The 10,074-nt window shown below is 36.0% G+C and overlaps 1 protein-coding gene across 3 annotated transcripts in view; it reads right to left on the bottom strand.

Moving 5' to 3' along the window:
- Positions 1-2,960: 2,960 nt before the first annotated feature.
- The window catches only part of LOC145690685 (uncharacterized), a 29,894-nt gene continuing 22,780 nt past the window's right edge, over positions 2,961-10,074 (bottom strand). Inside the window, exon 4 of one of the 3 annotated variants that reach the window (XM_081765828.1) lies at positions 2,961-8,527. In XM_081765828.1, coding sequence (XP_081621954.1) covers positions 7,279-8,527 — 1,249 coding nt within the window. In that variant the 3' untranslated portion in view covers positions 2,961-7,278. The remainder of the gene's footprint in view (positions 8,528-10,074) is intronic. The other 2 variants (XM_081765827.1, XM_081765826.1) reach the window with 2 other exon arrangements.

Raw genomic sequence — 10,074 nt, 5'->3', positions numbered from 1 at the left:
TTCAGGACGTGAAAGCACTGTTCGAGAAAGCATTTGGTCCGATTACGAGGGAAGATTAGATAAAGGAGGGTATACATGTCAAGAAAACAGAAAAGACGTATATACAACAGGTTGGAGTTAAAGAAACCATGATTGTTGATTCAAGACGCTTCCAGTGAATCGACATACAACTGTTGAAGATGAATCAGACAGCAATACAGAAACAGCCTCTGAAATGGACAGTGCTCCAATTAGAAATGCAAGCTGGGCAAACATCGCTTCAGATGCACAGATCTTTGCACAGAAACCGGAAGCGATATCAATATGCATTCGGATACCGTTGCAAGTACTGGTAGTTCCATGGAAATTGCAGTTATGAGCGACAGTGCTAAAGAAATAGCTGCTGAAAGTGACGAGACAGATATCGAGCCATTATGACTTGTATTGGTGATGTTTGTATATAGACATGTGGGTATTTCGCGTTCCTATATTGTAAATACTAACTGTGTGTATTTGTGTATAAAATAAATGTGTATATTTGGTGACTCTGAAGTATATAGACTATTTACTATATATATATATATATATATATATATATATATATATGTATATTTGCGTACAAAAAAATATTTCGTGGCCCACCGTTAGAAGTATGCCTATAGACTTCGTGTGCAGAAGTATGATTGTGTTTCGGTATTCTGAAGTATAGGTATAGACTAGGCTTATATTAACTATGTAAATATGTGTGTACAAGAAGTGTGTGTGTTTCTTGTCTCTGAATTGTATTGAGTATGTATATTTGTGTAAAAAAATTGTTTGCGTTTGGTGTATGTGCATCTGTAATATTTATTTAGAAAATGTTTTGGAGTAAACAAAACGCTCTAATTTATAAAGTTGTGAAACAGTGAAACTTCACGCTATATATAGGGTGAACCTATATATATATATATATATATATATATATATATATATATACCAGTAATATGGTGAGTATATTGCATATTCCGGTGGTTATATGCGCAGTATATGATGAGAATATACTTGTGCTATGTAGGAGAGGAACAAGGCTGCGCAAAGTTAGCAGTTTTGGCCTTACAGAAGCTACCATCTAGGCATTCACCTCGTCGGTCAGAGGAAAACTTTAACCAAGAAGAACGGCCAGAGCCGGGTTTGTGGCCACGTTAGGTCTACCAATTTTAATGTCGCTTTTTGTGTTGGACAGTGTCTAGTAAGGGTACCCAGACAGTGAGGGCAAATCTGTACTGCTTAAAAATGTTTACAAGTTAAAATTCGCTTCATGCTATACTATGAACACTTAATTCAATGTGTATTCTATTCTTCTTACAGCTTCATGCTTTATTTCCTAGTACTTTAAGTCTATGGTTGTTAGTCATTATAATTATTGCGTCATAAACCTCCTTCTCACAGCTCGTTCAATTATTATGAAATTCTACATTTGGCAGTTTGCAACATTGCAAACCTTCACCAACAAGCAATATGTGGCGAGAATATTTGCACCCACACTCGCATCGAAATTACAGGTCCCTATTTACAATCAGTACGTATTTGTCACCTTATCATGAAAACAACGCTGTCCAGTGAACCTAACGGTCTTTTCTCTCTCTTATTTTTTACAACACAAACTGCAACTTCCCAATATTGTCAGGCGTAGAACGCTTTCGCACACTTTCGAACAAGGACACTTGTACAGCGGTGGACACTTCTAAATGGTACACCTTAGCCGTAAATCTCCATATGGCTGTACCATTTAGAAGTGTCCACCGCTGTACAATAGGGTGGAGTGAAAAATTGAAGTTTGCACATCGGTATTCTAATAGTGCGGGAATATTGCTCCTTAGTAAGTATTTTAAAAATCAATATTTATTTTCGTTGAAATCTATTATCTTTGGGTGCCACCAGCATGGTTAACCCTTTCCTTCCGCAAAATTTTCCAACTTTTAGGTTGGCGAGCAAGGAGACGAGAGGAATGGTTGATATCCTGCCAAATAATTGTGTTAGAAACTTGAACTAAAAAGAATTGAAATGGAGAGTATGTGTTTTTTATTTTGCCAAAGCATTTTACAATACGTAGAGTGAAAATATTTCAAATTTTCGTGCTACAGATACAAGAACTGCTACAAATACTGGCAGAAAGGGTGGAATAATATGACGTTTAGAAGAGTCTGTTCAGAGACTTTTGCAATGGTTGTTTTGTCTGCTGCACGTAAATGAGCTCCCTTTAAGACATTTGCTAGAATCAATTGATGGTAAGATAACAGGTCCTCATGCATTTTCTGGACAAATTAGAAGATCATTATTACCAACCAGTTGTGGAATAAGATGTAATTGAGAGCCATCTTTCAGCTTTCGAGAATTATAGTGATCTCAGTGAGGATCAGAAATATTTGTATGAGATTTGCAGGGCGGTTTCAAATGGACATTTTCCTGATTCTTTGGCAAAACGCTATCCAGGAAACATTTCGCATGTCAGGTGGGTTCCTAAAGCAAACAGAATTATTCGATTGTATGTAGCTACACCAAACCCTTCAGAAGAATTAAAAGTGCTCTCTCAGTATGTTGTAAAAGTGTATGCGCCAGTTTGGTTAAGCATAAAACAGAAAATGTTTTTGCACAGATGGATCAAGACATTTCTTCAAAATAATTCAGTTATCGCGCTTCCTTCCTGAAACGTACAAGGCTGTCATTGATCCTGTACTTCAAAGAAATTGATACTTTGCACATCCTGAAAACATTCTCCTCTCTATGATGACAGATGAGAAGAAACATATCAGAGAACTGGACTTAAGACGAGTCCTTAAGGCAAAAACCTCGCAAATGCCTGGAATCAGAAATTACGACATTCCATTAGTCAATTTTGAAGCTGAAGACTACACAGAACACATAAACTGGACAGATTTGGCTATAACTTGCCCCCCCCCCCCCCCTTCACACACACACTTATTATGAATCTCACTGCTGCAAATATTCATAGAGTCATTCAAGGTGATATCACAAATATTGAAATTCCGAATATTCAATGCCTTAGCCAAGCTGTAGAACGATGTATAAAATTGGGGACAGAAGCATCGTCTTGTGTTTGTGGTGTAAGTGCACGAGATGGGTACATAAGGGCAAGATTCGAGGCCCAAAGACGTATGCCTGTCTTCAACACAAAGTCAGAGTTTTCTACAGTGTAATGTATGTTGACATGTATCTCCATATATTATTTTGATATGAAGTTTTCCTAACTCATTTTCAAGAATAGAAAGTAATGTATTTTGTCATGTTTCCACATAAGATTTCCTAGGTTATTTTCAAACTGAGATCAGAAATGTTCATGTCATTACATGACTTTTCTTATATTTGCAATTAATCTAAAAATTGTGTGAAGATGTCTATTGTAACATACACTACACACAAAAACCTAAATCTTATGTTTGTACTGAGTGGTGTATTTTTGTCATCTTTTTTTCACATATCATATTATAAAGCTTATTTAGCTTATATTCAAACAGACAAGAATGAACAATCGCCTCACTAACTTCTCTAATATTATTAATATACAGTATTTATCAATGATGCCTGTAGTCGAGTATATACGTAGGGTAATACAGACTACACATAAATCTAGTCCAATTTTACGTACAAGGTTGTGTTCCTTTTTATGTTTGTTCACATAAGTTTATAAAGATTTTCCAACTGATTTTCAAACTTAGATAAGAAACAAAAAAGTTGATGTTATGAAACTTGTGTAATATTTGTAATAATTATAAAGATGTTGTATTCGAATATAGCATATATGTAAGATACTTAGTTTCATTTTTCCATTCAAGTATAATGTAAAAAATATAAGTACGTTACAACTAACTTTTCGAGCCCTCTATATCTATAACACTAAAATGACCTGACTCAGAGGAGTGAGGTTTGTGTGATACAATATTGTTATATAACGACTTTTCCGAACAGAAAATAAATGCCTCATTTCACAATACTGTTAAAAAATACATATTTCAGCCAAATTTCAAGTCCGTATAGCACCCAAAGGAAATGACTCAGGAGACTAATATTTCTGTGGCACAGTACCCTAATGGTAAGGCAACTTTTTCTCTCTATTAGAAAAAATAATACAGAAAAAAATAATTTTGTCCCTTTTACCAATACGGATAAAAATATTGGATTTCAGCCAAATTTCAAGTCCCGTGTACACCCAAAGGCATTAATTAACGAGACTAATATTTTTGTGATACAGTACTCTAATGGTAAGACAACTTTTCCGCCCTATTAAAAAAATTAATTCCAAAAAAAATTTTTTGACCACTATTTCACTCCACCCTATTGTACAAAATTGAGTGGGCATTATATGTAAGACTGTATTACATCGTAATTAAATCGATGTGTCATAATGTTATTGTCTCAGTCATCTCAAAAGTAGCAATTTATGTAGCAATAATAATTGGTCCATGACAGTGCAGAAGTAGATACATTCAGTTTGACGATTCATGTGCCTGGCAACCATGTAGGTTTGAGAAGCAAGGTTTTGACGCTTACACTACAATTGCTGTTTGTAAACAATATTCCATCCTAGAGTGAATGGCTTGTCCAATTGCACACGTCATCACGAACGCCGGCCGAAACTCACAAAGTGCAGAGTGATACCCCCAGGGTAAGACACCCCAGCACACCTAGAGGGGAGCAGGAAGTGACTAACAAAAATAATCGAAAGTTATCAATATTAACGTCGAATAAATAGTTTTCGAGGTCGCTGAGATGAATCGTGACACTCACGGTGTTGTTAAGTTCAACTTTAGCACCCCTTGGGGGAGAGGAGGAGACATAAAATATTCGAAAACAACCGATGTTAGTGTCGAATCAATTGATTTCAAGGACGTTAAGCTAGTTGGTGACATTCCCAAGTTCAGCCTCCAGTAGGTAAGACCATCGAATTCTCCTAGGGATGTATGGGAAGTGGGAACGTGTGAAAATAATCAAAAATCATCGATATTAGCGTCTAATCGACAGTTTTCGGGGTCGCACTTCTGATTCAGTTTTAGTTCAAATTAACACCCCCATCGGTACAGGAGGTAAGGGAGTGAAAATTAAAATGCCTAAGATGTATTGTTGAATACATCTGGGCCCATCATCGATTACTGTTTTCGGAATCACTAAGCTGTTAGATGCCAATCCCGATGATATTTAAGCTCAAGTTTAGGCAAGAATTGAAATGTCAGTGGGCTCAGGAAGGCGTTGTCTGTCGTCATATATTCTACTCTAGTTCATTATTTTGTGATGGGAGCAATCCTGGAGGCATTGTACTGCGCATGTCAGTTGGACGGGAATTGATAGAGCGAACGCCGAAGGAGTTGCTAGTATACAACTCTCTCTATATATGAAGATGTATGTGTGTGTATTGTATATCCATGTTCTGCCGTAACTCTGAAATGCATCGAGCTATTTCAACCAAACTTGGCTCACACGTGATTTACGATCTAGGAAAAATGCTTTGGAGTAAGATACTCCTAGCATCTCTAGGGTTGGGTCAGAAGGGGGGTAACATAAAAATAATCGAAAACGACTTATATTAGTGTCGAATCCATAGTTCTCAGAATCCCAAAGATGAATACGACACATTTCCGATGCTATTTAAGTCCATGTCCCGTCCCCATCGGCATGGTATGTGAGAAAAGGTGAAAAATAAAATATCTAAAATAGCCGAGAATAATGTAGAATCTATAGTTTTCGGGGTCTGGAAAACGACTGATTGGCTTGAAATAACCTTGGGAACATAGTATAAACCTCAAGGTGCATTTTTATGTCACTTCGATTATGATTCAAGTTCGTATTCTATGCAGGTAGGGTGTTTCAAAATTTGTCAAAGTAGCATATATTTTCCCATACATCTATTCACCCTATACAAAGAATGGATATTTTAGCTAGTCACAAAGATTGAGTTGATTTTCGGTTTAGTGTCCCTTTCAGCAGTTAGGCTATATGAGACGTTGACCTACAGCTTAACGTGGAATCCGAACCACTTGGACTCCCGCGGGAAATCGAACCCGGATCTCACACGCCAAAGGCGCGTACGCTACTGCTTAGCCACGATGGAGCTCTAGTGATAAAAATAAATTGCACAATCACATCAAGGATGTGAATGGAATATCTTGAGCTGGTTAGCTAGCATTTCAAAACCACTACAGTTACATCAGCTGACCCCGTCATCGTAAATTGGTAAATAAATTAGAATAAAAAATGCAAGTATATTCACACTGGACTATGCAGGAACCCTCAATCATATAATTAATGAAGAAAATTCACCCGAAAGTATATCCCACAATCATATTCAGTTCATTTAAATAAGATCTCAAACAAAAGTGATCCTGCTATTCAGCTACGAACCATTGAAACGAAAAATACTAGGCAAAATTCCATATACCGAATATTTCTCAAACAAATCATCTTATAAAAATTTTGAACCCAGTTACTCTCTATCATGGATAAAAAATAATTGCGAAGATGATCCAAATAGACTCTAATGAGTCATAACGTTAGATTAATTTTTCAAATGAAAGTGCATGTAAGGGAAATTAAGTTATGCCCGATTTGAAGTTTGAATACATTTTTATCGTTATTGCTAGTAAATACGAACGAAGTGAATGTGGAATGTGTGTAAACTAATGACGCAAAATGCATGTTATTTCTCTACATAATACCTTCCGTCCTTCGAACCGTATTGTGTATTAGCTTTCTCCCAGCCTGCGGCAAGCCAAGTCACATTAACCCGATCACCCTGTTAGCACCTACCAGCTACTTTTATCAGTCACCTATGTTCGTAATTCGGTTTGCCAATTTTCGTTGAAATCGTGAATTACTTATCTTAACTGTGATATTCTCCATTATACCAGTTTTGTTTATTTATACTATATTTAAAAATAAACTAATCGCTGGGCAAGCAAACCAATTTTATTATTATAAAACTAATATCTGCATAGCATAGTGTCTGATGAAGCGAAGTTGAAGCCAGTTGGCGAAACTGTCACAAGATATTAGTTTTATAATAATAAATTGGTTTGCTTCCCTCAGCGATTAGTTTATTTTTAATTATACTTACCTTAGTTTATACGTGGAACTTTTTCACTTCATTTAATCAATGTAAAGACTATACAAAATTTGTGAACCGTCGTATAAAAGCTTTGTACTAAAATTTTCACTTCTTACAAAACGTTGACTTTTGGTAGTGAAGGAACTTAACACGATCTTTCAAATAGAATTACTTTTACAAATGTAACCACAGCCTTCACGATCTCACGTTTTATTTACCATGTGAGTCTTTAGATGTACTTTTAATTCTTTAGATCCAGCAAATCCCTTCAAACAACACTGACAAACGTAAGGATATTCCCCAATATGTTTTCTTCTGTGAACTCTAAGTGATGGTGCCAAGGTAAACGCTTTTTCGCATAGGTCACATTTAAATGGTTTCTCCTTAGTGTGTGATCGTATGTGGTCTTTCAGAAATGACAATCTTGTGAACCCTTTTTGACAGTACTGGCATACAAACGGTTTTACGCTTGAATGTGTTTTTAAATGCTGATAGAGACCACAATACTGGGTAAATCCTTTCTCACAATACTTACACTTGTAAGATTTTTCACCAGTATGGATATACAAATGTTGACGTAAACTTGTATGATGCGAGAAATGTTTGCTACATTCACTACATCGAAACGTCCTCTGTTTAGTATGTTTATTGGTTTTATGACTTTTTAAATCATCCAGCAAATCAAACACTTCATTGCACCAACGACACGTAAAAGGCCCTGATCCGCATCTTTTTAAATGCAAATTCAAAGCCTTCTCTGTTTCAAAGCGTTTTGAACAATGTTTACAAGCAAACGACCCTTTACTAATCCCGTGTACGCTCATATGTTTTCTCATAACAACTGCCAGTGCGAATTGCTTTCCACAAACTTGACATTTATACGGTCTTTCATCTGAATGGCGTACCCTTATATGGTCATTCAGCCACGCTGAGCGTGAAAATGCTTTACTGCAAATATGACACAAATAAGGCTTTTCTTTTGTATGTGTCACTAAATGCTGTTTAAGAACTTGTAATGTTGAGAAGGCTTTCTCGCAATACGTACACTTATACGATCTCTCACCTGTGTGTATTCTTAAATGTTTCTTGAGTGAACCTAAGGTTGAAAGATTCTTATAACAAACACTGCAAGTATATGGTGTTTCGTTGGTGTGTGTCCTTATATGTACATTGAGATTACTTGAAGTAGAAAAACTCTTCCCACAAAAATGACACATGAACCGCTTATATTCACTATGAACACGCATATGAGATGTTAAGTATGTCTGACGTAAGAATCTCTTTCTACAAATTCCACACTCAAATAAATTGTCATCTGATATACTCCGTAAGTGTTCTTTCAGTAGATGCTTAGTAAGAAATGTCTTCTTGCAATGATGACAGACTAAAGAATCAAGATGATCTGCGCCTTCTACTTCCTCTTCCTTAGCTATAACGAAGTCATCTTCCTTCCTGAATAAACAAATATTATTATTATTATTATTATATATTTAAGGTAGAGACTAAATATTTGTTAACAATTCCTTAATTGTTTATCTAGACATACTCAGAAAACATTTAGTAAAACTTATATATTTTTCAGCTGCAATTTGTATAAGAAACAACATACAGTTGTCCATTTTTACTAATTTTTAGAAGTGACTTAAGATACAAGTTCAAACGTACACATCGAAGCAGTTGGTGTTAACAGTGATGTAAGTAAGTAACATAGGACGGTCTCCTTTCTGCAAAAATAATTTTGAAAAAAAAAAAAAAAAAAAAAAAACGAAAAAGTACTGACTTGATGATTGACTACTTACTTATTGATTTATCAATTCAATTCTTTCCTCCTTTTAGAAGGCCAAGAGCAATCTATATTGAAAGTTTAAGTATTCGTTATGACGCGTAGACATATTGTATTTATTTTAACAAAATATTGTATTTATATACATATATATATACAAAGAAAAAGAAATGAATTATATATTTATCTTTTTTTTTTTTTTTCAGTTAGCAGCAAGCAAACAATGTAGCAGAATTAGATGATCTAAAGTATAAAGTAAATTTGTAACTCATTGTTTAGTTTCTCAATGCAAATTTAATAATTTATTACTCACTGACAGACCACGTAGTGCCCTCCCCGCTGATTTAATCTGATTTTCATGAAGCTTTGCACCCTTTGTAAACAATGCAAACTGCAGTGGAATATAATGTTGCCAACTAATTAAACAAAAAATGTTATATGTAATTTTGTGCTAAGAAATGAATAAATAATCTGAAACGGGGGAGGGGGCGGCGGAGGGAACAATGAGATTAAAAATGAAATGGCATGGGCTTGTGATAGGAGAATCAGGAACCATTTTCTCTCGTTTGCAGTGACGTACGCGGAAGTTCTGAAGAGAAAGGGGTTCACCCTTTGAAGTTCTAATTTCAAGTGTGTGTGTATCTCAATATCGTAATTATTTTTTTCTGCATAATATCTTTGCTCAAGAATTGTTAAAAACCCGAAACCTCTTTAAGTACGCACTGCTCTCCTGAATCTTCGAACTACTATGTAAACGCAGACATGCACCAGGAGGAAGAACGGAAGAACGTTAAATTTCTTCTACCAGTGTAAATTACAACTAAAACTTACTATCCTCACTCCTAACGTTTCCTCTAGCTGCGAAACTATCTAAAATGTTAGGATTCAGAGCCACTATTACATGATGACTTAGTGGTCCTACTAGCAGATCTATGGTTGGATGGATGGATTAAAGTCTATCGTCCCCTTCAACAGCAACGCTCTATGAGATGTGGACCTACAGCCTAACGAGCGATCCGAACTACGTAAACTCCCTTCGGAAATCGAACGCGGGTCTCCCGCCCGATGACGCGTACACGAATCATATAACCACAAAGGAGTTAATTATCGAATCTAGAAACATGTGCAGTTGTACTCACCGATTCTATTCTAAATTGAGCTCTTGGGGGCCGCGGTGGCTCAGTAGTAGAGCGTTCACCTCTGGCGCATGGGGTCC

The sequence above is a fragment of the Thermobia domestica genome, chromosome 7 (genome assembly GCF_964235325.1).
Source record: "Thermobia domestica chromosome 7, izTheDome1.hap1.1, whole genome shotgun sequence".
Lineage (NCBI taxonomy): Eukaryota > Metazoa > Arthropoda > Insecta > Zygentoma > Lepismatidae > Thermobia > Thermobia domestica.
Note: the sequence above shows the minus strand (reverse complement) of the source record. Positions and strands in the feature narration are given on the sequence as shown.